This window comes from Salvelinus sp. IW2-2015, linkage group LG4q.1:29 (genome assembly GCF_002910315.2).
Source record: "Salvelinus sp. IW2-2015 linkage group LG4q.1:29, ASM291031v2, whole genome shotgun sequence".
Lineage (NCBI taxonomy): Eukaryota > Metazoa > Chordata > Actinopteri > Salmoniformes > Salmonidae > Salvelinus > Salvelinus sp. IW2-2015.
The window spans coordinates 51,094,447-51,109,404 of NC_036842.1; the positions used below are offsets into that span (position 1 = coordinate 51,094,447).

Below are 14,958 nucleotides of genomic sequence, written 5' to 3' on the forward strand. Positions count from 1 at the left end.
AGAGGGGTAACAAAGCGCACTAGAGATTTCAGACGCCTCAACAGGAGACAGCAGGAAAACCCAGTAGGACAGCGTTATGATGCCCAGACAGAGTCCGAGAGAACAGAGCCCATGTACTGCACTACATAGGGTATAGGGTGCCATTTGGGACWRAACCATTGCTTCAGTTGAATCCTAACCCAATGCCCATCTTACATACTCTTCCAATAAGGTCTTGGTTATCAAACATAGTGGAGACACACGCCTCGTCGACAGTGTGCAAAGCTCTGCAGTMAAGTGGTTTTGCCAAGGAGGTAATCAATAACCCAAACTCTCGACTGTAGAGCTTCACACAATGTCAATGCAGGTCTTTAATCTTTCACCGTCAACGTTGTGCAAATCTTCGCCACAAGGTTCTCAGAAACCAAGACATCATAGGAAGTCTGCAAGAGGAGAATTGGGTTAGGGTTCAGAGTTATTGCCTAGGGATGTACCTATTCCAAAACCCAAGAACTCAACTGAAACAGAGAATAGGCCTTAAGMAAGTTGATTTATGATGCAATACAATCACAGGTGTCACCACATTGTGTTGTGCATGCACGGACTTGCCGCCAAARGCACTGATGGACTCTGGTTCTGGGCATGTTGGGCTACCAAAACCAACAAGAACCTTGTGCAGTTCTATGCAGTGAATAGTATTCAATTCACCCCATTACAACTATACTGCTAAGGTGGCCTCTCCTAACTTGGTGGAAATGTACCTCATGCGCCTGAGCACTAACACCATCCATTACTAAAAAAAAAAGTGGAATTTATTTTACCCTTARTTAACTAGGCAAGTCAGTTAAGAACAAATTCTTATTTTCAATGACGGCCTAGGAACAGTGGGCRAACTGCCTTTTAAAAACCTGTCGTTCRGCCCCTGAACCTTGTCAGCTCGGGGATTCGATCTTGCAACCTTCCAGTTACTAGTCCAACGCTCMAACCACTTGGCTACCTGACGTAAAAACAGACATTAACAAAAATGTATTTGAAAAGAGCAGGTTTAAACCAGTCTCATTCATACACGTACCGACTAATCTGAACAAGTGGACTGGAATAGCAGTATTTCTTTGATTGCATTTCTTTTTTTTGAGACTAAGTGCAAACATGGGCTATTTAAAAAAATAAAAATATTAAAAAAAAGATAGATGGAACTTCCTTTTCTAACAAAGAAACACGAGTCGTGACAGTGGAGCGAGAAGGGGGGGGGCTCGCAGAGGGCAAACAGAGGGAAAGAAATGAGAAATTGATAGGAAGAGGGATAGAACAAGAGAGATGGAGATAGGCTGGCTAGAGAAGGAGTGACGGGGGGCTTGAAATTAAGAGCTACAGCTTTCTCTACCCAGCAGCCCCGGCTGCAGCACATGTCACAGAGCGTGTTCGTCACATGAAACGCAACGCTGCTCTGTCTCCAACCATCCACCCTCACTTTTTCAAATCCCCCCCCCCATTTACAACACTAGGGGGAAGCACATTCACYAGCATAGATGGAGTTGCTGACCCTTCCTCAGTGACCAGCACATTTCATTCACATACAGTACCAGCCAAAAGTGGACCCCTACTCAATAAGGGTTTTTAATTCTTTACATTGTAGAATAGTGAGTACATCGAAACATATGGAAAAAGTGTAAGACAAATAAAATTATTTTTTATATTCTTCAAAAGTAGCCACCCTTTGCCTTGATGACAGCTTTGCACCCTTGAATTRMTTCCTTCTTAATGCATTTGAGCCAATCAGTTGTGTTGTGACAAGGTAGGGGTGGTATACAGAAGATAGCCCTATTTGATAAAAGACCAAGTCCATATTATGGCAAGAACAGCTCAAATATGCAAAGAGAAACGACAGTCCATCATTACTTCAAGACATTAAGGTTAGTCAATCCGGAAAATTTCAAGAACTTTGAACGTTTCTTCAAGTGCAGTCGCAAAAACAATCAAGCGCTTTGATGAAACTGGCTCTCATGAGGACCGCCACAGGAAAGGAATACACAGTTACCTCTGCTGCAGGAGGATAAGTTCATTAGAGTTATCAGCCTCAGAAACTGCAGCCCAAATAAATGCTTTACATAGTTCAAGTAACAGACAAACTGTTCAGAGGCATAAGTCAGGCCTTCATTTATTTTRTTAACTAGGCAAGTCAGTTAAGAACAAATTCTTATTTTCAATGATGGCCTAGGAACATTGTTCAGGGGCAGAACGACAGATTTTTACCTTGTCAGCTCGGGGATTCGATCTTGCAACCTTTTGGTTACTAGTCCAACARTAACCACTAGGCTATCTGCCACCCCCAAATGGGTCAAATTTATGGTCGAATTCACTACTAAAGAACCCACTACTAAAAAGACACCAAGAAGGAGACTTGCTTGGGCCAAGAAACACAAGCAATGGACATTAGACTGGTGGAAATAAGTCCTTTGGTCTGATTAGTCTAAATTTGAGATTTTTGGTTCCAACCGCCATGGCTTTGTGAGACGTAGGGTAGGTGAACAGATGATCTCCGCATGTGTGGTTCCCACCYTGAAGCATGGAGGTGTGATGGTGCTTTGCTGGTGACAGGGTCTGTGATTTATTTAGAATTCAAGGCACACTTAACCAGCATGGCTACCACAGCATTCTGCAGCGATACACCATCCCATCTGGTTTACACCTAGTGGGACTATAGGACAATAACCCATCTCACCTCCAGGCTGTCTAAGGGCTATTTGACCAAGGAGAGTGATGGAGTGCTGCATRAGATGACCTGGCCTCCACAATCACCCGACCTCAACCCAATTGAGATGGTTTGGGATGAGTTGGGCTGCAGRGTAAAGGAAAAGCAGCCAACAAGTGCTCAGCATATGTGGGAACTCCTTCCAGACTGTTGGAAAAGCATTCCAGGTGAAGCTGGTTGAGAGAATGCCAAGAGTGTGTAAAGCTGTCAAGGCAAAGGGTGGCTACATTGAAGAATCTCAAATATATTTTGATTTGTTTAACACTTTTTTGGTTACTACATGATTCCATGTGTTATTTCATAGCTGATGTCTTCACTATTATTCTACAATTTAGAAAAMWAAAACCATTGAATGAGTAGGTGTCCAAACTTTTGACAGGATGTGCATGTTCCTTACAARGAATGAAAGAGCACCTATTCATGACAAGTACACCAACTGAAAACCTTTTGCATGTCACTTTTAAACAACTTTCCCTTCATCAAAAGATGAATTTCCCCACATCCTTAGGCTGTTGCCATGACAGTCAACCAAATAAAAAAGGGTCCTTTACATTTCGTAAGAACTGACCAGTCTTCCATGTCACGCCTACACTAACTCCTGAATGGCTACACACCATCCCTTATAATATGTAACAGTTCCAATCTCTGAATAAACTAATGTTGTCAAGGAGGGGGAGAAAACGGGATAAGAAGAGTTAGAGGTTGTGTGACAAGGTGCACGTCAAATGCCCTGTGGAAGTCTCTGCCCATCAACGTCAATGGATGAACTACACCGCAGAGAACCTAGTCTCCCTAATGTTGAATTCAATTACCTTTTCATGAGCTACATCCTAAGAATAACCTTTCAAAGTCTCCTACACCGTAGCGTCATCCATTCGGTTAGATTTACAGAGGCAAAAACACCAACCCTAAAATCTTACTCCTTGGTTCCTCTAAAAAGGAATTAGAAGCTTCTGTACTGCCCCCCCCTCCTCCTCACACATGCAATGTATATCAGCTGCAGCACACTGGTATCCTTATGTAAGAGGTGCTGCTCTGAGCTAATGAAGAGGTGGGGAGAAGGAGAATTTCTACAAGACAGACCGGTCGAGTCTAGAAATAACTTCTTACATGTCTCACATAAAAAAAAATAGGGATCGCTGAGCTCTATGAAAAGTATATTCAACCTACAGAATATGCTGGTCATTTCTAAAACAGCCTCAACTATTCATTTTTCCCCAAACAAAAACGTCACATTTTTGGATATAAATGTTTTACGTAGATCACTTGAATTTCATAACTATTGGAGGACACTGCATACSACATAAGATGCTATAGTTAAGCAAAAGCTTTAGTCTTCTACAGACGATGGATAAGGCAGGAGAACAAGAGGGGATGCCTCCTTGAGTCAGGCAGGGTGTATGACTCCAAACCTACCACCAGGGGTCCCCTCCACTCAGGGAACACAACAGCCTCGCTGGAGCATCCAAAGGAACMCCAGTGAAATTCTTGCGTAGCTCGTAAATCAAGTATGTGCGCAAGAGATTTAGCCAATGTACTGGCAGGCTACAGCAAGACACATGAAGGTTGAAAAATGGGGACTAAAAAAGAATGGAGATTTGAGAACGTCTCCTTTCATGAATTTCTTCACTGGAGACATTTTAGTAACACTCTCGGGCCTGTATCCCAGAAACAGATTAAGCCTAGTCCTGGACAACAAAAATGTGCAATTGAAAATCGTGTTTTTGTAAATGTACTTTTAAGCCAGCTGTCTGCATATTGCAAGACATGGCATATCCAAAATGTGATGGTCCCGTTCTGTGCACTTTTGTGGCCTACCACTTCGCAGCTGAGCCGTTGTTMCTCCTAGACGTTTCCACTTCACAATAACAGCACTTACAGTTTGACCGGGGCAGCTCTAGCAGGGCAGAAATGTGACGAACTGACTTATTGGAAAGGTGGCATCCTATGACAGTGCTATGTTATAAGTCACTGAGCTCTTCAGTAAGGCCATTCTACTGCCAATGTTTGTCTATGGAGATTGCATGGCGGTGTGCTCGATTTTATAGACCTGTCAGAAAAGGGTGTGGCTGAAATAAGCAAATCCACTAATTTGAAGGGGTGTCCACATAATTGACCTAAGTATGAATACATAATTTACAAACGTGTATGCATGTAAGCYCASTGCTTTTTAGTCCAGGACTTAAGTCCGAGAAACCAGCCCTCGAGGTAGAACTTGCGSTTGACAGGTCTAGGGTCAGATTTCCAACCTTTATTCCAAACCTTAGCCATAGGGGGAGAAAACTTAACTGATACTGCATCAGTGGTTTGGGGCTACTTTTACCTACTCAGCTACCAGTACAGGGGTGCGTGCACTGTTCTGACAGTGGCTTTGGGCAAGTGGAACTCGTCAGGCGAGATCTGTCACTTGTGTTAATAGCCAGGCCATGGGTATTGCAATGGGAACTGTGCGTTGAAACCTGAGCTACATGCAAGTCAGCAAACTTGGCATCTTTTTWTTTTTTTWAAGGCCCTATGGTACACACATTGCAATAAGGTAACTTTATACTCTGTTGAAGATGCCAACAGACAAATAGGCCTACAAAAACATTTGGTATGATATCCATGAACAGGTAGCCTGGTCCCAGATCTGTTTGTGTGGTTTAAACAATGARCATAGGAGTTGGCAAGACAGCACAAACAGATTTGGGATCAGGCTATAAGAGAAAAGGCTGTAAGGTGACTTGAGTGAGTGAGCATGCATGTGTGGTGCAACCTGGCTGCTAGACCTGTGCTTCAGGATCAGGAACCAGTTTCTCCATACCCTGGTGCATTGTCACCTCCAACTGCTGTGCATACTCTAGGGACTGTCATTGGAAATTAATTTGAGAAGAGACTAGTCAGACTGGTACTCTTATGACTGTTGGTTTCAGGGTGAGGCATGCATATTTCACAACAAAAAAATGTTATCTATAAATACCAAGGTAGCACTTTAAACAAAAAAATAGCACCCCCACAAAAAATGAAATAAATCCAATTATCAGTCAGAAATTAATGATAATATTACAGCTTTTCATTAGTATATAGTGATGTAGGCTAGCAGCATGCCAAACCTCAGAATGTGCAACAATAAATTCGGAGATGGGCTGCAAGAGTTATATAATGGTTACATTCAAGCGACCATTCAACGTGAGCGCCATGACATGATTTTGGAAATGTGTCGCAATCTATGACAAGGCAATGACCGATCACATAGCTAGAGCGCCGATGTCCACTGGTACCCCGAAGCATATAAACCAAGAGAACATCAAACTATGCCATTACGCATTCAATAAGCATTCCACCAATGCGACACATGTTGGATTCCTTCATCCAACGCACATGACATTCATTTTAAACCAAATAAACAAAGCCATCCAAACCCAGAAACAACTTTAGACAAACGTACGTRATGATGCAGAGAGAAAGGTGTAGCTTTAAAAACAATACACTGTCATCGTTTTGGATAAGAGAACGTAAAGGATGGTATGGGGGGCGCAAATTGCGCAGCAAGACGAGAACGCGCTTTTGTTCCAGACGCAGTAGTATTCTCGAAAGAGAAGACTGGATAACTGGGTCAAGRTAGGCCAAGGCTATTTCAACGASACTAGTCTCCACATTATGCAAAGACACGATCCTAAAATGTCTTAACAGCGAATATACTCTTATTTGACCAGGACGGCGACAGAAGCCCCTAGTTTAAACAAAAAAATTAACTTGAAAAACACAGGATACGAGTTAAACCAAATACAGTTGGATGCTTAGAATGAGAAACTCAAATCAATTTCAAGCTAATCAGATAAGAATATCGAAAATTTAAYAACAATCCATTTGATAACACATTTTAGGTAGGCTATTAATTGCGTAAACAAAAAACACATGGCAACAATACACGCATGACAAATAGCCRGGGGTATATTATAAACTGTTGAATAAAACATGAAATGTTAACATTAAAGAGAGGAATCTATATTTGGGGTAAATTCAAATATAGGTCACGTCTTAAATTGGGCATATATATCATGTGGATGGGCTGTCGTTCACTGTGCCGCTGGATGAATTCTCACCCACATTACCTCTCTAAATGAGTGCACAAACTGCGGAATTTGGTTTATCTATACTGGACATCTTCATCCTTTCGAATGGAGAGCGAACAACAATGCTGGTTTGGGGTCTGGAACTTCAGTCATGGGTGCTGAAGTGCGGCTGTTGCACACTGGAAAGCCAATAAGCGTGATCTTGTTAACCTGTTAGTGCGTTTACGCGATAGTCCTGATACACAACTTAAGTTCCTAAAGTCGGTGATACGTCAAATATGATGAGAATGCAGTATTTTCTTGATGTATAATAAAGTTGGCGTAAATATCCAKATTTTTACATTTTCTTGTCGAGCTCAAGGCTTCTTGAGCAGCCTTCGTGACTTGTTTTTTTTTTTTCGTAAGGAATCCATGTGACCAACTCACCTGCCCATTTGCCCAGTTTCGGCGAGATCAACTGTCCATTTCCCCAGACCCAAATTCGAAAACCTTGGAGGAGTCGGTGGAGCACCCACAAAGACAGTGAGGCCACGGTGAATGCTCCGACCCAGAAGAGTGGCGTCTCGGCCACATGAAGCATGTCCTCCACGTTCAACGAATACATGACAGCTGTTTTTCAGTGACTCTGTGGAGACCTCAAATTTAGGCAATGTGCTCTAATTTCAAGCCACAATGTGCGAATCCCTTTATAAGGAGGTTGTAGCATCACACTCCCACAACACTAGTCTATCCTGATTTAAACACACACCCACCACCTACTCTATAGCCTGCCTGAAAACCCACCTCTGCTCGTGATTGGATACAACAGCTGTCTAACAATAGAAACTGCCCACCCTTTGGTGAATTTACATGTCAATCCCCAAGACTCCATTCCCATTCATGCATTGGGCGCATTCGTTTTGCATGTCCCGGTGTTCCGGGTAGACGGAGTATGTACATTATAGACCATTCCATTGGTCTCCATTCCCCTGAGGCACCGGGCCATGCAAAACAAACGTGCCCAGTGTTCTTTATGAAGCAGGGTGGCTCAAATGTGGTCCTAGGTGAGGAGCGATTGGGCGTACAATACGGCAATTTCTCTTCCGAACCTTTCATTGGTTCTTGTTGAAACAGGGTTTTCAGGTTTAGTCAGGATTATGAAACCCTCCAAACCCACGCGTTCCAAAAAAAACTGCCCACACCACTTTATGAATGGAAGGATGCTCCGATTGGTGGAACAATAATCTATCCACCCGCCTCCCGGAGAGTTTTGGGAAAGACGTCATTCGATTATGAAATCAGCTTGCACCCTACTTAACATGACTCATTCACCTATTTTAAGCACCCTGGTACCATTATATTGACAATTACAACAAGTGATGGGACACACTACACTGATAAAGCTTATATACGCCCTAAAACAGAACAAACACATGCGCTTACATTTTATGAGCACAAGAGCACCCGTCCCCCCAAAAAACTACAAACCCCATAAGGCCATTTCATTCTATTCTCACGATTCGCGAGACCCGTCTACCCTAGTCAGAGAAGACGAGACGAAGCGAGATTGTTTACTCCATCCAAAATCTGTACACGAAAATAAGACCACGAAGTGAGGAACGTTAGTATGGAGGTCAATGAGAGAGTACCGAATTTGTCCCCCAAAAATATATCTGCTAATTTGAAGTTTRGTAATGGTCAGGTTGTTACGAATGCACTGATATGAGTGGACACACGTGGCATTTCGGCAACTTTGGGGAAAGCCTTTATATCGGAGTAGTACCTGTTGTTCACACGCGATATCTGCCCTCTCAATGGATAGAATGGTCCCACATGATCTCGCCTCCAGCTTGCCTTCCATCTTTCAGGACGTGTATCTCCATTGTTAGAGCGGTCACTCGATTATCTTGTCAATATCATAGAAATTCTTTGCCATYGTACATTTCCCAAACACGGAAGAGATGGGAGGATGTGTGATTAACGGGAAAAAAGTGTTTCCCCTTACATAAACACAGAGACAGTCAGTGGATGTCTTAACACTTTATTCAATCGCACTGTACATTTGTGAACCACACAACTCGAACAGGATTGTTGAGAGAATATGCGTCTCCTTGGCGGGATGTCACGACTCGGGAGAGTTGGGCATTTTGATGTTAAATGCATTAGTTTGTAATCCAGACATAAAGTCTCACAACAGTGTAGCCTAGGCTGCTTTTGTCTTCAAGACCCCCCACCCCCCACTATCGCCATACTAGCTGTATGCTTACACCGACATGTAACTAAACATAAAGTATTGACCAACCAGAACTGCCTGAGTATAACTGACAGGTGTAGTGTACTCATCAAAATGTGCTTGTTGGGAAAATCAATTGACTTGTAGAAATCGTCATGCCGTCATTTGCATTCTTTGACWGAAGTGAATATACCCGAATGTATACGTGACTTGTGGAGCCGATGGGATTGGGTGAACTGGCTTTTCAGCAGTTTACAACGAAATCCCTTTTTGTAGCCTATTTGACATATCACCAAACATATCTTTTTACATGCATATCTCTTAACATGATAGGCTATTCATCCAAAATTGGTAGTTCATTAAGACGTAGCCTATTCTTTTCATCCTGCTTCGATGACCAGGCGTATGAATAGGATGTCATTTAACGTGGCCAACTATAGTGTTATCTTATAAAGGTCCATCAGAATTCATCTATAAATGGAAGTCAGRAAAGAGCCAAATAAACACACCAAGCATGTATTTTGACAGGATCTTTCAGCATTTGAGATTTTATGAAGAGACGTTCTATAAGCATCAAATGAATACAGCAATTCCATGTGTACAAATTAGGATATAAATACATGGATATATTCAGCACATTTCATACGTTACGTCCATCTGCACGAGGTGCACCTGTAGTTGTTCACATTGCTCTCAGATCCCACCATGAACATCTGAAAAACAGTTATTCAAAGTAATACTTAATGACACCGCAGSCAAAAATAGAGGTTTTAAAAATAAATTTAAAAAATAGAAGTGAAATCAACAATTCATCACCCCATTCACACACGCATATTCTGAATGAGTTAAAACAGCGACAACCTCAATGCTGAAAATATTCGACAGCCTCTCTTCTCCAGCAAAGAAGTATACATATTTACCCAGCCAAAACACAACATAACTCACAGCTGTCATTATCTGCCATGATTTCAAATATGACACTACACAAATCAAATAAAAACAGCAGCAAACTCTAAATATTCTTCACGACTGTGTAGCTTCTCTAAACACCCGACAGCTTCTTTTGGTACAATTRTATACTATCATGCCATGCAAAAAAACACATTCTCTTTTGGAGAACATGTTGGCACATGTCATTTTTCAATGGATCATCACYTCTGACATCAGAGACAAGTATGTATTCACACATGCCTATACGCAAACACATACATCGATAATACATCAACAGAAAGTGTTCCCAATAACACATACAAAATATGGCAGTTACTGAAATTGCGATAGCCCCTTTGAGGGGAAATATAAACAAAAGAGTCTTGTGCATGGGACAAACTCATTCAGAATTATAGCAAATATATGGACTCTCATCTTGACAATATTCTGAAACTCCTGGGTGTTGCATACATTTCCCCTGAAACACACAGCCACTCCTCTAGTATCGATACATTCAAGTGTGCCCATAGCCCATCCACACGATTGCTGACTCTAAGTGTCTGACAATGAAAACTAGGCTGCTATACTTTCCCTCATTTTTGTCCAGTGCATATAACTTTGCACCCATTTTTTTTTAAATCACATGTGCATGTTTATCTCTGTTCTGCACTAAAAGTCCACATTTGACATTTGTTATATGCCAATCAATAATTTCCTTGATGTGTATGTGTTTCAAATGGCTTCTGACAGTCATACGAAGAGCGCTACATTTCAGCACCACCGTTCATTGGACAGCGACACTCGTCTACAGTCCCCACCTCGGCCACTCACATGTTCCCAGATTTCGAATGTTTCCTCGATATCAATGCAGTTGTTATGAATTTTTCTGTAACCTTTTTGGGGTTCCAAAGACCGGTATGCACAAATATGCACAGGGCCTGCATTTTTCGAGCTCTTCACTGCTGCCACMTGCTGCATGTGCTTCAACATTTACAGACCTGCACCTAAATTATCGGATCAATTCTAACCTGGTCACACAATGAAACTGCCATATTTAGGCTACCGAATTGCTCTAATATTTCGCAACTTTTGAAACTACAAAATATGAACGTGGTAGTTGTACACCGTCCTTTACGTAGGAGTAATGAACAAAATACTGGTTTCCTGGCAAACGCCTGCATATCTGTCACAGTACTACACATGCAGGGTTTTCAAATAGGCTACATCAAAACCGTCTGCTCCTTCACAAACGAGTAAACCGTATTCAAACTGAGAAGAATAGCAATACTCTACAGATCCCAAGCACAGTCTTCTTACCATGTAGGTTGCTGTATGTATCAATAATTTCAGTTCTAACTTTAACGAACACTTCTTAAACTAACAATCTACTGGGCAAACACTGGTTGAATCAACGTCGTTTGCACGTAATTTCATTGAAATGAAGTTTAACCAACGTGGAATAGACGTTGAATTGACGTCTGTGCCAAGTGGGAAGCAATTTACTATTGTCATACTTTTACAGCACAGAACAAATTACATTTTATGTGAAATTAACGTATTTTTATCCTCTTAAAAATCACATTATGGTGATAATATCTGCGTGGTCAAATCACATCACTACACAAGGTCGTCAATATAGGCTACATGATTTTGCTAGCAAAAATAAATAGCTGTATACTGCTAAAATGCATTACATTTCCAAGAGAGAGTACTTCAAAACGTTTCAATAAAGATATTCAATGTACATATGCACATCCTTTCACACACATCCACCCTTTCACACAATCTTCTTACACACTGCATACACACACTCTTGAAACACAAATCCAATTCTCTCTCTCTCTCTCTCTCACAGCACACACAACACAACCCACACACACACACACACACACACACACACACACAACACACACACACACACACACACACACACACACACACACACACACACACACACACACACACCACACACACACACACACACACAATAATTTCAGTTCTAACTTTATAAAATCCCAAACAAATTAACCAGCAATTTTCTATTGTTTTACTTTTACTACATAATTAAAGTCAGTCTGAAAAATTACAGTACAATGATATATTTGTGTGGTCAAATCACTACACAAAGGTCGACATATAGCTACATGAATTTTGCTAGCAAAAAAAAGTCTAACTGTAACTGCTAAAATGGATTTACATTTCTCCAATCTTTTTCTAGCAAGATATCATGCACACCTTTTACACACACACTCCTTTCACAGACTCCCTTACACCTGTAACTACTGTCACACACACACCGTCTTTCAAACACACACACTCCCTTTCACAGACTCCTCTTACACACTGTATACTCTCACACACACACATCACACTCTTCAAACACACACACACTCCCTTTCACAAGACTCCTCTTACTCCACGTCCTCTCTTACTGTATACTGTCACACACACACTCGTTTTCAAACACACACACTCCCTTTCACAGACTCCTCTTACACACTGTATACTCTCACACACACACACACTCTTCAAACACACACCTCCCTTTCACAGACTCCTCTTACACACTGTATACTGTCACACACAACACTGTCTTCACACACCACACACTCCCTTTCACAGACTCCTCTTACACACTGTATACTCTCACACACACACTTCTTCAAACACACACACTCCCTTTCACAGACTCCTCTTAACACTGCTGTAACTCTCACACACACACACTCTTCAAACACACACACTCCCTTTCACAGACTCCTCTTACACACTGTATACTGTCACAACACACACTGCTTCAACACACCCACACACTCTCTTCAAACGACACACTCCCTTTCACAGACTCCTCTTACACACTGTATACTGTCACACACACACACTGTCTTTCAAACACACACACTCCCTTTCACAGACTCCTCTTACACACTGTAATACTCTCACACAACACACTCTTCAAAACACTCACACTCCCTTTCACAGACTCCTCTTAACACACTGTATACTCTCACACACACACTCTCTTCAAACACACCACTCCCTTCACAGACTCCTCTTACACACTGTATACTGTCACACACACACTCTTCAAACACACACACTCTCTTCAAACAGACACACTCCCTTTCACAGACTCCTCTTACACACTGTATACTGTCACACACACACACTGTCTTCAAACCACACACACTCCCTTTCACAGACTCCTCTTACACACTGTATACTCTCACACACACATCTCTTCAAAACACACACTCCTTTCACAGACTCCTCTTACACACTGTATACTGTCACACACACTCTCTTCAAACACACACTACTCCTTTCACAGACTCCTCTTACACACTGTATACTTCACACACACACTCTTTTCTCTCCCACTGAATATTATTGGGAGTTCAAAGGACATGTGTGTATTCTAGTAATCTAATCATAAATCATCTGCATCAAAATTGACTTCCTAATATGTGCTGGACATAGCCTATATATTAATCAGCCTAATATACAGTACCAGTCAAAAGTATGAACACACCTACTCATTGAAGGTTTTTCTTTATTTTTACTATTTTCCCACATTGTAGAATAATAGTGAAATGTCAAAACTATGAAATAACACATAGGATCATGCAATACCCAAAAAAGTGTTAAACAAATCTAAATATATTTTAGATTTTAGATTCTTCAAAGAAGCACACTTTGCCTTGATGACAGCTTTGCACACTCTTGGCATTCTCTCAACCAGCTTTTCCAACAGTCTTGAAGGAGTTCCCACATATGCTGAGCACTTGTGGCTGCTTTTCCTTCACTCTGCGGTCCAACTCATCCAAACCATCTCAATTGGTTGAGGTCGGGTGATTGTGGAGCCAGGTCATCTGATGCAGCACTCCATCACTCTCCTTGGTCAAATAGCCCTTAGACCGCCTGGAGGTGAGATGGTTATTGTCCTGTTGAAAACGCAAACCAAATGGATGGCGTATCGCTCAGAATGCTGTGGTAGCCATGCTGGTTAAGGTGCTTTGAATTCTAAAAAAATCACCAACAGTGTCACCAGAAAGCACTCCTCCTCCTCCATGCTTCATGGTGGGACTACACATGCGGAGATTCTCTGTTCACCTACTCTGGTCTCACAAAGACACAGCGGTTGAACCAAAATTCTCAAATTTGGACTCATCAGACCAAAGGACAGATTTCCACCGGTCTAATGTCCATGTCTCGTGTTTCTTGGCCCAAGCAAGCTCTTCTTCTTATTGGTATAGTGTTTCTTTGCATAAATTCGACCATGAAGGCCTGATTCACACAGTCTCCTCTGAACAGTTGATGTTAAGATGTGTCTGTTACTTGAGCTCTTGAAGCATTTATTTGGGCTGCAATTTCTGAGGCTGGTAACTTAATGAACTTATCCCTCTGCAACAGAGTAACTACGGGACTTCTTTCCTGTGGCCGTCCTCATAGAGCCAGTTTCATCATAGGGCTTGATGGTTTTTGCGACTGCCACTTGAAGAAACTATATCAAAGTTCTTGAAATTTCCGGATGACTGACCTTCATGTCTTAAAGTAATGATGACTGTCATTTCTCTTTGCTTATTTGGGGCTGTTCTTGCCATAATATGGACTTGGTCTTTTACCAAATAGGGCTATCTTCTGTATACCACCCCTACCTTGTCACAACACAACTGATTGGCTCAAACACATTAAGAAGGAAAAGAAATTCCACTTCTAACAGGACACCTGTAATTGAAATGCATTCCAGGTGACTACCTCATGAATCTGGTTGAGAGAATGCAAAGAGTGTGCAAAGCTGTCATCAGGGGTGGGTACTTTGAAGAATCTCAAATATAACATATATTTTTGATTTGTTTTAACACTTTTTTTGGTTACTACATGATTCCATATGTGTTTTTTCATAGTTTTGATGTCTTCACCATTATTCTACAATGTACAAAATAGTCCAATAAAGAAACCCTTGAATGAGTAGTCGTGTCCAAACGTTTGACTGGTACTGTATATATATTTTTTTAAAGTATACTCAT

General features: G+C 41.5%; 1 protein-coding gene and 1 long non-coding RNA gene across 5 annotated transcripts in view; both read right to left on the bottom strand.

Annotated features, from left to right (window-relative positions):
* Positions 1 to 7,523, bottom strand: part of hsd17b12a (hydroxysteroid (17-beta) dehydrogenase 12a) — a 30,882-nt gene extending 23,359 nt beyond the window's left edge. The window contains exon 1 of the mRNA XM_023984937.2: positions 7,213 to 7,523. Coding sequence (XP_023840705.1) covers positions 7,213 to 7,390 — 178 coding nt within the window. The 5' untranslated portion in view covers positions 7,391 to 7,523. The remainder of the gene's footprint in view (positions 1 to 7,212) is intronic.
* Positions 7,524 to 8,821: 1,298 nt separating this feature from the next.
* The window catches only part of LOC111962106 (uncharacterized), a 41,904-nt gene continuing 35,767 nt past the window's right edge, over positions 8,822 to 14,958 (bottom strand). For all 4 annotated transcript variants that reach the window (XR_002877076.2, XR_002877077.2, XR_002877074.2 and 1 more), the window contains one exon: positions 8,822 to 9,711. This is a non-coding gene — a long non-coding RNA (uncharacterized lncRNA). The remainder of the gene's footprint in view (positions 9,712 to 14,958) is intronic.